At 43.5% G+C, this 14,718-nt stretch overlaps 1 protein-coding gene across 2 annotated transcripts in view; it reads left to right on the top strand.

Annotated features, from left to right (window-relative positions):
• Positions 1-14,718, top strand: part of LOC138510440 (phospholipid-transporting ATPase ABCA1-like) — a 2,356,352-nt gene that overhangs the window by 1,857,382 nt on the left and 484,252 nt on the right. For both annotated transcript variants that reach the window (XM_069626098.1, XM_069626099.1), the window contains exon 36: positions 3,222-3,399. In XM_069626098.1, coding sequence (XP_069482199.1) covers positions 3,222-3,399 — 178 coding nt within the window. The remainder of the gene's footprint in view (positions 1-3,221; positions 3,400-14,718) is intronic.

Below are 14,718 nucleotides of genomic sequence, written 5' to 3'. Positions count from 1 at the left end.
ACTATGTGTAGTAGGGTAATTCTTTTGGTTGTTGTGGTAGTATTGAATATTGTACCATATGAAAACAAAATTAGATCATTAACATCATGATTATAGGTAAGAAGACAACGACCCATTCACAAAGATGACCCAGGCATCTCCTGATTTTTCTCAAGTTTTTTGGCTTTGTGAATCAGATATAAAGCAGCCATTGCAAACCTGAGATGCTCACAGCCATTTTTAGACATGCGCCAGCAAGTCTTTGTGAATCAGACCCAGTGTGTATGAAGGATTCATCAGGTTACCCAAATGGGTGGCTTGAAGCAAAACATGTCAATATTGTAGATTTAGTGATTTATATTTCTAAAGTCCTCAGCCATGTTGTGTTATGTAACAGAGAGCTTATTTTAGGCAATATGCCAGCTGTTACCTGCAGAAGTGTATTGTCTCTAACATTGAGGATGGAGCAAAGCTAAAAAAAATGTATGAGGACAAATCCGAGGTGAGGATTCCTGTTACTATGTATTGAGCAATTGATTGAATTGCTCCCAGTTAAAGCAAGAAAACAGTTCTCTTCCCGTAGTTTCTAGCTCCATGAATTTGGCTGCTTTGGCAGTCGAGGTACCTGCCGTCCAACCTCCAGCTAGCAGGTCTCCTTTCTTCACGTCACTGCTGGCTGTGCAGCTTGACATAGCTCCGCCCCTCCAGGACGTCAATGCTACAGGGGCTCGACTCTGTGCAGCCGTTGTTCTGCTGCCTCCTTAGGAGTCTCTCCTCAATTCAAAGTTCCTATTTGTTTATACACATCATCGCAGACACAAAGCATGTGTCCTTCTTCTGTGACTGCAGTGTTCAGGCCGGATCCAGCAGTACCTGCAGCCAATAGAGACAAAGAAGGATCTTTGTTGAATATAGTCATAACAAGAGGTGTCAAAGTCTTTCCAACATCCGTATAAGCAGACAAGGTGGTTTGAAATGGGAGTCCCTGTCACCACAGCTGGACTTAGCCCAGGGATGTCCCACTTAGTGAGGGTTTTGTGGAGCAGGCGCACCTCCCTATCCTCAAAGGGGATGGCTCTCCTCCTGCCAGTTTTCATATTCATATGAGATGTTGAGGATTTGTACATTGTGTAAATGTATGAAATGCAAAACTCTTATACACCTTCTGTATGTTTAAAAACTCACATCAAAGTCAAACCTCAGTTTAATGTGAGTTTTCATACACATTGAAGGTGTATAGGATATGAGCATGTCATACAATTTTACACTGAACATTCATTTGCAACTTATAGCACATATACTTACATGCCAAACCCGTACACACCAAACACTCATATGCCTTACACCACAAACTCTTGTGACACACACTCTAACAAAACACACTCTTATGAAACACACTCTTATGACAAACTCTTAGGACACAAACTGTTAGACCACACACTATTACAATATACACACTTATGATTCACACCCTTATGCCACACCCTCTTATGCCATATGAGCTTAACGCAAATGCTCTTAGGGAAGAAGCTCTTAGAGCAAGTGCTCCATGCTCTTCTGCCACAATTACTCAAGATACGTCCTTCATACTCTTATGCCATGTGCTCTTACACCACACCCTTACACCATACACTCTTATTCAACACACTCTTAAGCCCCTTATCCTTATACCATCTGTTCTTATGCCACATGCTCCTACATCATGTTCTTTTACTCCACATGGCTCTTAAAACACAGACGTTTAAGCCACCCACTCTAATACCAAGCACACGTATGCCATGCACACTTATGCTACACTTGTATGCCACACATGTATGCACCACACACTCTTACAACATACACTCACTTATCAAACACTCACTCAGCATACACTCACACAACATACACTGAAATGCCATAAACCCATATTGCATACACTGGATGCTCATTCACCAGCCTCTGATGCCACATGGTCAAATACCAAACAATTAAATGCCACTCATACACCAGGAACTCTCATGGCATAGGTCATACCCCCTAGTTATATGCCATACACAAATACACTTATACAGCATAGACTCACGTGGCATAGACTGATATGCAATACTCTCATCGACATAAACACATGTAATATGCCATACACTCACATGACATGTGCTCACTCAACATACACTCACACAACATACCATGTGCCTGTATCCACACACCTGGAACGTGTATGCTAGAGACTCAAATGCTACACACTCACACACCAAACACTCATATGCCATAAACTCATATGCCTTATATCACACACCATAGTCATGCGCATACACTCCTATGCCAAACACTCATATGCCACACACTAATCAACATGAACAGACACGCACTTTACTGATATGCTATGTAGTCCTACACCATACACTCATACGCCATACACACATACAACATGGACACATACAACACACACTCATATTCCATACACTCACATGACAGATGCCAAACACTCATACACCCTTTCCAATTCAGTCATACGCCATGCACTCAAATGCCATACACTAATATGCAAAACACCCATGTGTGATACATAAATACAGGGCATACACTCATATGCAATACTCTTATATGACATACACCTTTACAAAATATACTCATATTTTATATGTCATACTCCCCACAAAAACCACAGAAATAAAATAGAAAACTTGTTTTTACAAACATAAATAAGGTTACTCTAACGAAAAGGAAATTCTACAAGCAATACAAATAACAAAGTTAAAGTCAAATGCACACTCTTTGCAATTACACATTCAACCATGATACTGGAAGTATCCATACCACTCACTCCATTCCATTACAAACCAAACCTTGAAATTCACTTCAACTGCGGTGTTGATATAACCTGCTTAATGGTTGAAGTGAGTGTTAGCTATAAAATATACTGCATTGCGAGTAACAGTCTTTAAGACACCAATAATATCACATACAGTAATCTTTTTATGGTCTGAGTGCATTTTAAGACACATTTTCCATGTCTTTTCCACATGTGTACCGAAAACACTGTGGCATGTTGTACCTTATGGTGCAGTAGTTCTCTGTTGTGGTAGATGTGTGTTCCGTTAACCCAATGTAAGCAATGGTTTGTTGAGCCTCTAAGGCAGCGTTCAGTGTAACCTTGCTCATCAGCAACTCAGGTCATAAAAGTTGAGTAGGCTCATTTATTTATTTTTTAGTGCAGGTTCGACATATTCATATGTTTTTCTTTGTTCCTTCTTTTATAACAGCGCCTCGTCATCTACCGACATGATTGTGTCGATCTGCGTGATATTCGCCATGTCGTTCATCCCGGCCAGTTTTGTCCTGTTTCTCATCCAAGAAAGAGTCACCAAGGCCAAGCACTTACAGTTTGTCAGCGGGGTGAACCCAGCAATCTACTGGCTTGCAAACTTTTCGTGGGATATGGTAAGGAGGTTACTTTATCACGTTTTGAAAATTGTAGGCAAAGTAACCTTTGCAGACACCAGAGGGCTGATGCAGAAATCGCTTCTAGAACAGTCGCTACATGCACATTCAATGTAGTATCAAATTATAATGCTGTATACTTAAAAAGCAAGCGGCGTCTGTTTGCGTCACGCATTTCGGCCTCCATGTCTTACCTGATTCGCCAAGTTTAAAGCTGGACCCGCCCTTGTAGTGCCTTCCTGTTGCCTTTGATATCATTTGACTTGATTTTTACTTTCTTGCAACATGTCAACCGTAGTTTGACAACACAAAGGGGCTTCAATGCTGCAATTTAAAAGATAGCTGCAACCACATGTGGTGGAAGTCATGTTCAGATAAAGCAAATCGCAGGGATGTGGTAAACATACTGTAGCTCATTTTCCCCACGGTTTTCAGTTTGTTAAAAATTATAGACATGCTTATCAAGTGTATTCTTTAATTTACGTACAGCCATTAATGCAGATGTTATCCCAATTTGCACAGAAAACATTTTGCACCGCACAATAAGCATTGTTTAGGCAACACTTACAGACTATTATTTTCTAAATATCCGAAAACGTTTAGATGTTTGTCACTTTTTCTATGCAGTAATGCTTTTCATCTCAAAAATTGCATTATAAGGGCATAAGGGGGCCCCAGTCATAGGCTTGGCATGACAGATTTCACACATGCTATCACTGCAAGATGATATAAAATGAAAAAAATTATCTAAATACGCAAGATTTCATCATCCTGGTAGAAATTAATAAGGCAGGTCTGATTAGGACAGGAATATACATATAGCAAATCAGAATATGGCATGTTCCTGTTGTTTTTAAAAAGCACAATGTTTTGTGGTCTCAGTTAGTTAACTTCAAAACCACAAAACAATATAGCTGGATTTTTCCTGGATGTTTGCTTCAACCGGTTCCCCACTGAGGGAACATAGAGGAATGGATGTTATTGGCTGTATTTTAGTTACCTGATTCTCAATCCCATGTATATATGTTAGTATCCATGTTGGCTGTGGTGTGCAGTGCTCTGTGTAGTCTTCTAATAGTCCAAACATGGTCAATAGGCCCGTGTTTATCACTTCCCATAGGTGCTTGTCACCCCCTATGGAAACTTTACGCAGCCACACACACTTATAGATGTTCACACCTCCCCTACTGCTTCTGAATCTGCAAGGATGCTAAATGGATTGTCCTTCCTACATTCATCTCACCCCTCCCAAGGCTAGATACACCCCCTCACATTTCTCGCCCACGAGCAACAGCTCCCATCGTCGGTTCCACCTCAAGGACCTCCACTGGGAGGCCTTACCACCCCCGCTGATGTTCAACGCTTTTTGAAACTGCTTTAGCGGCTCTAAAGGATTTTCTAGACAAAAACATACACATAGAAAAAGAAAGATGAGAAAAAAATGTGGGAAGACATGTAACTGCATCCCTTTGAGGTGGCCAATCTCTTTCTTTCACCTCCAATCTCGGATAAGACTTTGAACACAACATTCCCCAGAAGCCATACAGCTCATGGGTTTTGAAGAAACTATTGAAAATGGAATACAATCAGTAACATGTCATCCAAACACATTTGTATGCCTCTGTGATGATGTTCCTAAAAAGACTAGACTTGGCAAAACCCTATGTCATTGTTAAATACCAATTTACAAGAACGATTTAATAATTTCTAAACAAAGGGTTAAGACGGTTTTCCAGCACCAAAGCCAGAGATCACATCAAAACCCTAAAACCTCATGTCAGGTCTCAGTTGAGTTTAAATACAGTTCAAAATGCTCTGGATTGTCAGCCACATTGTTGAGCCAAAGGCCCTCTGTAAATATTATTGTGGTTTTACCTTTTCATTTCACTGAGGAACACCCCTGGGAGTACAATCCCATCCCATAATTCTTGTAGAATAACCAGATTGTATTTGTTGATAAAAACTCTATTTATTGGAATTAAACATTTCAGCCGAAGGCTGCCCCCTGCCTTTATGATGGGGAAGTCACCACCATAACTTAAGTGACAGGCAGCTTACCTACAAAAAGAAGAGTTTACCTGCCTGTGAAATCTCTCTACTTCCCAACACATACATAAGTACGTGGATCAAAGAATACTATGGGCCTCATTACAGGTCAGGCGTTAAGGGGTTAACGGCGCCGTAAACGGCGCCGACCCTTAACGCCTGATTACAAGGTCCCTTAGCGCCATGGTGATTTTAACGCCTGCTTTTTGCAGGCGTTAAAATCCATGGCGCTAAGGGACCATGGTGCTAATTACGCCACCGTAATTTACGGTGGCGTAATTAGCGCCTTCCCCACTCCAATTATGCCCTATGGGGGAAAAATGGGAATGGGGAAGGGTAAAATGGGAAATGGGGATTTACCGCCCCACTCACCTTGGAATGGGGCGGTAAATCCGCCATCCACCATGGTGTAAACGTAGTTTACACCATGGTGGTAAGGGTACGACCCAGGCGGTAACTTACCGCCTGGGTCGTAATGAGGCCCTATATCTAGACATCTATTTCTAAATAGCACAATGCAATTTACATTTCCTTTTGAGCGGGGCTCAAGTTGAGGGTACATGCGGTTTGACAAGTCCTCCGACTTTCTTCAGAGGGTAGACTTAGTCCCCACCCCCCAGCTAAAATGAGAAACATTGATGTCCTCTTTGAATTTATGAATTAAAGCCGACCTGGGGGATCACCGTTTGCAAGCCGGACACTTCACCAATGCACTTTATATCTTGTTGAAAAATAACAAACAACTAAACGTGAAGTGTCCCATTTCGGCACTGCAAGTTACAAGGAAAACACGTGTATTGGTTCTTGGAGTTTGAAACATGCACACCCTTTAATGTTTTCAAAAACACTATTAGAAGAAAATATACTATCTTGGTTTTGTGTGCGTGTTGATTTTATGAAAGGCAAATGCCATTTGTCCTATGTAATGTGTTTGGATATGCAAAGCCAATTTAATGAAATGTGCGTATTGCACCTTGATATGCAAATTTGTATCAACATCACATCTCATTGCGTTTGTTGATGAGCCCCCTCAGTTTCAATTTTTGGACTCGACCCCTGCTTTTGAGCATTTTCGCTAGTCGGCAAGTGTAATTAAAGGCATTCACAAAACATAGGCCATTCAAATTGCTATACTTTGGCTGAATGACAGATTCTGGCAAGCAGTGTATTTTCTACAATGTCAATGACAAGTATTGGTATCAGAGAAAGATTACACAGAAAAAAGAAATTACACTTCTTATTATTCACAATACACCTTCCCATGTGCAATATGGTGTGGTTGGGTTCTAGCATATGCATGTAAATGAAATACCAGCAATGGTAGGGAGAGTCAAATTCTATAGGCTTGAGTTTAGGAAAGCTGTGCTGTCAATATATAACAGCCAGAAATTGGCAGTGGGGGTAAAATTCTAGAGGATGTTGGCTGGTACGATTATATGGGGATTCGGTTCTGAAATGGGGGTCGTTGGGTTCATCAGGTTGCCTAAGCCAACACTCTATTGCAAAAAAATAACAGGGCCCTGAAAGCCTACCAGGATAGGCACAGAAGGGGTGCAATAGGCTCGGCCCTCAAGCTATAAGTGCAGACTACGGCGGCAACATTATATGGCGCTGAAGTCTGGGGCTACGTTGCTGCCACCCAAGGTACTCTCAAGGAACATTAGAGGAGTGACGACACGACGTGGAGGCCATCCATTTGCCCCACCATGATTTGCTGCTTCCCCTCCTCACTCTGGGGTAAGCATGATGAATTCTGCATGTTCACACAGCGGTGCATTAACTTTGACAAGATTCAAACTTTTATGCTTTTAATATTCTGGCATCTCGCAGAATGGCGCGTCGGAGAATGCATCTCTGGAAAAATGCATTCCCTCCCTGCATTGTGACATCATTGTGCCTGTTCCTTGGCACCCCTCAGCCCTTCTTCTTTGTTTCAGGCCTTCCAACATGGTCTCCTTCTTATTTCATGTTTTGGTGCCTGGCCTGTCCTGGCCCGGCTCCCCCTCCCATTGGCTGTCACTCGGCTTGGTAAGCCAATCATGGCAGCCACCCCCTGTGACTGTCTTTGTGACCCCCACCCACCCCAATGCCCCTTGTGATTGTCTTTGTGCCCCCCACCCACTCCCATGCCGCTGTGACTGTATGTTACCCCCCACCTACCCCATGCCCCCTGTGACTGTCTTTGTGCCCCCCACTGACCCCTATACCCCATGACTGTCTAGTGTCCCCCACCCACCCCCATGCCCCTGTGACTGTCTTTGTGCCTTCCGTGCACCCTGTGACTGTCTTTGTACCCCCCACCCCATCCTCTCATGAACGTCTTTTTGCCTGCTCCCGTGAATGTCCTTTTGCCCACTCCCATGCCCCCCGTGATTGTCCTTGTGCCCCCACGGCCCTCATAACTGTTTTTGTGCCCCCCACCCACCCCATGCCCCCGTGACTGTCTTTTTGCCCCCATGACTGTCTTTGTGCACCCACCCACCCCATGCCCCTGTGACCCTCTTTGTGCCCCCCACCAACCCCCTTGCCCCCTGTGATCTCCTCTCTTCTTTTTCCCTCCTTTCCTACTCTACTCCCTCCTCACCCCTTCCCTTCTCCTGTAAATCTCCTGCACTACCTCGATTGCCGACAGGCACAGTAATCGTATCCGCCTTTCTTTCGCAGCCACCTGCCCTATCCTGCCCCCTTCCCCCTTTTCTTGTTTCTAATCCACTTGCCCTCTCCTCCTCCTTTCCCTCCCCTTGTCTTGTTAAAGATTGCACTACCTCAATTGCCGTCAGGCATAGTAATCATAGCCGCCTGTCTATCGCAGCCACCTTCCCTCTCCGCCTCCCGCCCCCGCCTTTTTTTTAATGTCCATTAGCACTTACTCTTATCATTTGTCCCGTGACCTTTGATAGCAGCTTGTCTGTCTCCCCCATTCCCTCCTTGTCTTCTCCTCCCACTCCCCCACGCACTATTCTGAATTGTCATTGACATTTTATGATAGTCGCTTGTTTTGTTTGTTTGTTTGTTTATTCAGTTGTAATGCGCACCAGTGTAGACACAAGAGCCTTGGGGGACACCACACCTGATTGGGATAGGGTCCACTGCTGCAGACAGGGAGAAGACTCTCATGGTTCTGTCGCTCAGGAGTTAGTCTATCCATCTGATGGCTTCTGTGGAAAAGTGGGCCACCGAGTCCAGTTGACCGCATAGGACCTTATGGTCCACGAGGTTGGATGCGGCTGAGAGGTCTAGTACTAAGAAGAGAGACGTTTGACCTTTGTCTCTTAGCTCATCGATCTGGGATTTCAGGTCGACGAGGGTGGTTTTCGTCCCTTGTAGGGGGCGGAAGCCTGATTGTCTTGCTCCCAGGTGTTTGTGGAGTTCCAAATATTTTTGGATCTGTGTGTAAGCAATCTTATACAGTATTTTGAGCAAGAAGGGTACCGTTGTGATGGGACGGTAGTTAGTAGGAATTAATGGAGCTAATGTTTGCTTCTTTAGCAATGGGAGCACCCAAGATTGCTTTAGGTTAGTGGGAATGATGCCAGAAGAGAAGGAGGCATTGACAAGTTAGGAAATAAAAGAGTCAAGATCACTTGCAGCATCTTTTATAATCTGTGCTGGGCATAGGTCACCCTGGCAATTGGAGGGCTTGAGTGACAGAATAACTTTTTCTACTTCAAGTATAGATGTTTTAGTACAGTAGAATCTCGTTTGTTGGTCAGATGGTGTCTCGAAGGAACAGTGGGCTGAGTTATTCAGCTCTGGTAGTAAGTTAAGGGAAGCTTTTTGTTGGTAATTGTGTTCCTCTCCCTCACTCCTTACCCTCATCCTCCCATTCTCCCTCCTCTTGTATACTCATGCACTACATCAATTGTCATTAGGAATAGTAATGTTACTGCTGGTTTTGTGTCATTTTTCCCTTCCCCTCATCTCCTAAATTGTTCTTTGCACTTGACCTATCTGAAATGTCGCTAGGCTGATTATGATAGTTATTTCTCACATTCTAGGTTGTCTCAAGGACTTGCATAAATGTAATTGCATTCTCCTATGATCCCTCTCTCCTTAAAGCGCTTTGAAACACAGTGTGTATAGGCGCTATACAAATAAACAATCAATACAATACAACAATCACAGAGAACACATTTCTGAAAGCGATTTTGTTACTTTCCCAAAGTACTCCAACTAGTAAAGTTTGCAAGGAGTGTGGTCTCTCTCCCATTGACAAAGAAATAAGCCGGTTTATTACTGGCTCTGAGTTTGGGGAAACCAGGAGTTAGTGAAAAACTGGGAAGAATTAGAGCATGTATTGACATTGGGGGGATGGCATAGGATTCAATGGTGAATCCATGTAAAAAACAATGGCTTGCCCTCTTGGGTTTATCTCCATATTGGCAAAACCCACAGATTTTGGGAAATGACACAAAAGGGAGAGTCAAGGTGGATTTTCATAGATATAAACTAACAAGAGCAACAGCAATCTCATTAGCCCTGGCCCCTGGCCCAAACTACTTAGAGCTTAACATTTGGCAGAGCATGGAGCAATACCTGAATACAGTGGAGCCAGCTTGTGCCTGCGCCTTATACATGAGGGTCCACCTAAAATGCTTGCCCATGCAGGAAAACACGAGTTGGTGGGACAGGAAGGTTAGCTCTGGGTGCCCAATGTGGGGTGAAGGTGTAGAAACAATGGCCCATTTTAGACAGAAATGTACTAAAATGTTGTCCACAGAAATTCGACAATCACATCAGTGCACATTCGAGGCATTTAAAAATGACGACTTACTGCAACTACTGCGACCCTTACATGTAATCGAAATTACGACCTATTTAACTAAACCCCTGGCACCTGCTCTCTGTGGCTTTTCCACAATCCCACGAAATCAGGATGTAAGTGACAATTGGGTAGTGAATGAAAATCAAGGGGGAGCATTGAACACCTCAGTGATGGGGAGATTGATTGACAGAAGGTGCCAGTACGCATCCCTGGGAAGGACGGGATCACCAGTTCGGATATCCCCAGGGATTTTGGTGCTCCAGTTGAGGAACATAGGGCAAACCGCCAGGCCGATTTCCCAGTATTGTCTTATACTATAGCTGGGGTTCTGACACACATGGATGATGATGGTTGGATTCAATTTATGCAAATCCATTCTAATATTGGTTTGCAGGAGACATGGGCCTGTCTGTTCCAACTCAGCAGGGTTATGCTACTTTGTCTACTTCTGCACTCCAAGGGAGGGTGGGTGCTCGAGCGGGGGTTTGCTCATTTGTATGAGTACTGATGTTTTTGCCTCTGCCTATGTGCCTAAAGTTGGATCTAAAGACTTCCTGGAAGTGCACCTTAGATGTTTGGATGGTTCCAAGCTATTGTTAGTTAATATGTATAACTGTCAAGAGGCCCATGGTGGCTCTGTGTCTTTCTCCCTCTTGGAGGAATGGATCAGAGCCTGGAAGAAGGATCATCTAGGAATGCCAAATAATAAAATAATAGGTGACTTTACCCCACAATTCGAACCTTTAGAAATTATGATGGGCCTTGCAATGATGAAGAGAAGGTATGGGGAATTGGTGACTTGGTTGCTGAGCCCCAGAAGTGTAAATACAAAAAGAGTGAGCTTGCAGCCAGATTGATAATAGCTTCTGGCTTGAGAGCAGACAATGGCAGGCTCACGGGTGACAGTTGGCCGAATAAATCCTTTAGTGCTAATGGAAAGCCTAGCTTGATTGATTATATTCTAGTAAATGTCGAAGCATGGAAGTAGATCATTAGCAACCCAGTCCCAATTGTCATCACAGGTGGACGAGGCACACTATAAAGTGGAGGGCTCTTGAGTTGGAGACAAAACTACCGGAAATGTATTATTATTATAATGCTAAAGCTAGAATCTCTTTTTTGGCCAATCATTCAAACAGTATTGAGATATTGTCCCTCAATGAAGAACTTACCATGATGCTCGGAGATTGGTTTAGCAACCTTTGCTCCTTTGTTAAAAATCAGGCGACTCGCAAAACTGTGTCGTATGACGGGGATTGCCACACAGCGAAAAAAAGCTCTAATCAGGCAAGCAAAGGCTATACGAGTAGAGGGGCTTGTGTTCCCCTTTGTGAGGTCAGAAAATGGAACAGGGATTTAATCAAGGCCAAGAAAAACAAATACTCAGTTATCCTTTGGGAGGCACTACTTTCAACATCGAGATAGCATGTTTTCAGGCACTCCTGGGAAACCTTAGGGGCTGGGACTTACTAAGAACCCAATCATATTCAGGATGGTATTCTGAAAGAGTTATGGGTATCACATTTTCAAACACTATACTTTGAAACAAGGCCACTTTTTTTAAGGCAATGGGGCTCAAAGCTGATGAATCCCAGTACCAATAGTAATTATTTGACTCTCACCCTGGTAGAGGCCAAGAGAGACCTTTTCTCACAAGAATTTAGTAAGGCCCCTTTTGACCAATTTCGTAATGAGGTGGAGGTTTAAGTGCCATATTTTCTCAAATTATTTAATGCAGTATTGGTAGAAAACAGAGTGCCAGCCTCCTGGATGCAGGCCGTCCTTGTACCAATTTGTCAGAATGGGGATAAGGCATCACCCTCTAGCTATAGATCCATTTCCCTTCTGTATGCAAGGGGAAAAACGTTTGCTAGGGAAGTTCTGGTCCACCTGGAAGCTTGGATGATGGAGGGGGGGGGGGGGGTAATGAATCACAGGCAGGAAGGGTTTCAACAAAACATTAGCACCATCGACCACCGTCTGAGATTATATATGATCACAGAGAAGTATGTGAGTCTGAGAAATATGAACATATTTGCTACTGTTGTCGACCTAAGGGCAGCATTTCACAGAGTTCCGACAACACAATTGTAGAGAGTATTATGCAGTATGGGTCTGCTAACGCAATATTAAAAGCTATCCAGGTTCTTTACTAAGGGAATGGCACACTGGTCAGAAATTTTCTTGATGGATGCTCAACCTCTAGAGTAAACATTGTAACTGGTGTCAGGTAGGGGTAGGGGTGTGTTTCAGCCCTCATCTTCTTATGTCTTTTCATCAATGGCGTCATTAGCGAACTGTTGGGATGCTCCCTCACTGGGGAGAGAGAAAGCTCCTATTTTGTTATTTGCTAACGACACTGTCCTGCTTTCCCTCACCCCGGTGGCGGGGGCTATGTACACAGTTGTCCATTTTTGGAAATGTTTGTGATCAAAATGGTCCATCCATCAATGCCCAAAAGAAAAAAAGTGATAGTATTTAAAAGATCCAGGTCGATGAAAAGCCTTAAACTTGACCTGAAGCAGATAGATGGGCCGATAGAACAAGTTGGGTGGTACGATTACCTCGGGGTGAGAGTGAGACATTTTTGCTCCTGGGGTGACCAAGTACAGCGAGCAGCGCTAACACTGGTGAGATATGGTGGTGCAAAATTAAGATTCACATCGAGCTAGGGGACAGAGAAGGGTGTGCTTCCTTAGAAATGTATAAGTGTCCAGCAATGCTTCCTGGCTTGTATGGGGCAGAACTGGGGAGATGTATACCAGTGGAAAACTCCAGACTGCAGAAAATACATTTAAAAAATATCCTGGGATTGTCCTCATATGCGCCAAATTATCAAACTTTCCTGCAAAGGAATTTGCACAGGATTGGTTTAATTTGCAAAGAAAAGCCAGTCTTCCTTTGGGCTTCGGTGTAGACAAACCCGGCACTGGAGAGATATAGAGATGCATTAAAGGACTTATGAGCCAAGAAGGTGGGCTCATCTTACCCTGGTTTGCGACTGTTAAGCTGGAGTTCGCCTTAATCAGGCTGACTGGCTATTGGCTAAATCCAGAATTAATTCCACTAGGGTATAAAAACAGAATCAAACTAGCTTATGTAGAAAGATGCAAAAGAGAAATTGCAGGTAGAATCCCACACTCTAGTAGCCTTGCGAGTTATTGGCTCGTAAAAGAGAGTCATGGGTTCGAAATGTATTTGGACGCTATGCAAAGGAAACAAATGAGGGCACTTGATACCAAATTGCGAAGGGGGATTTTGCCTTTGGTGAGTGTGAGAAATACATTGAATCAGAGTAACTCACCAATTTGTCCACTTTGTTTAAATGTGGCAGAAAGTGTGGCCCATTTCCTACTAGTTTAGCCTCGGGATAGGGTCATAAGAAAAACGTTTGTTTAAGCAGCGCAGAACTGTGAATGCTAGTGTTGCAATTTTCCGGTGTCTGGCAGCGAATGATTCACTGGCAACCCACTGCTAGGTAACTTTGTTTTAAAAGCATGGAGGAGAAGGACAATGGCTGTTTCATATACCTTACATACTGTGGTTTAACACACTTAGGGCCTCATTACGACTCGGCGGTAAGGGATTACCGGTACCGGTAAGGGCATCGGTACTGGTAATCCCTTACCTCCCTATTACGAGTTCCCTTTGCGGGTCCTCCCTTAACGGCTGATAAAACTAGCCGTTAAGGACGGGACCTGCAAAGGGACTTTAGAGGTAATAACGGTACCGCAATTTGCGGTACCATTATTACCGCCTTCCCCATTCCCATTGAGCCCTATGGGGGCTAAAATGGGAATGGGGAAGGGCCATGGTGAATGGGGAATTACCGCACCCACCAACCTTGGAATGGGGCGGTAATTGCTCCATTCACCATGGCGGAATCGGTAAGGTTTTGGAGGCAACCATGGCGCTAACAGCGCCATGGTTACCTCCAGGGTCGTAATGAGGCCCTTAGACTGAAACCGCGGGCATTTCCTATGAGGGAAGCTCTTTTACAATGTATCTGTGATCTCTTTACCTTGTTTAAGTTAAATGCAACTGGCAGCTAGCTGGTGTTTTAGGTAAATGCTACTTTTTGCTGATCAATTTGATTATGTCTAAGTGCTCATTTTACACTGTATTTTATTTTTTATATGCCTCAATGTATTGTATATTTTATTGCATGTGTGTTTATGTATGTACTTTTATAGTACTATATGTGGTGAAATAAAGTCATAATGAATGAATAAATCCTTATAGAACGGTTAGGCAAAAGGTGTCCGATTGTGGCATTATTCGCACCATCTTGACTCTGAGACTACAAATACCAGAATGCAATCCAGCAACCGGCAAAAAATTAGCCTCTGAGTGCAGAAGAATGCGGATGCTGTGTGTTGTGAGATATTTCAAAACTAAGAAATACACAGCATTCGGGACTGTGGACTGTCTCCCATCCATGCAGTAACTGGGACTGAACCTGCTTACTTTCAAAGCGAGGAAGGATACAGCTCCCTTGGGCCATGTTG

This window comes from Ambystoma mexicanum, chromosome 6p (genome assembly GCF_040938575.1).
Source record: "Ambystoma mexicanum isolate Mex_15411 chromosome 6p, UKY_AmexF1_1, whole genome shotgun sequence".
NCBI lineage: Eukaryota > Metazoa > Chordata > Amphibia > Caudata > Ambystomatidae > Ambystoma > Ambystoma mexicanum.
Note: the sequence above shows the minus strand (reverse complement) of the source record. Positions and strands in the feature narration are given on the sequence as shown.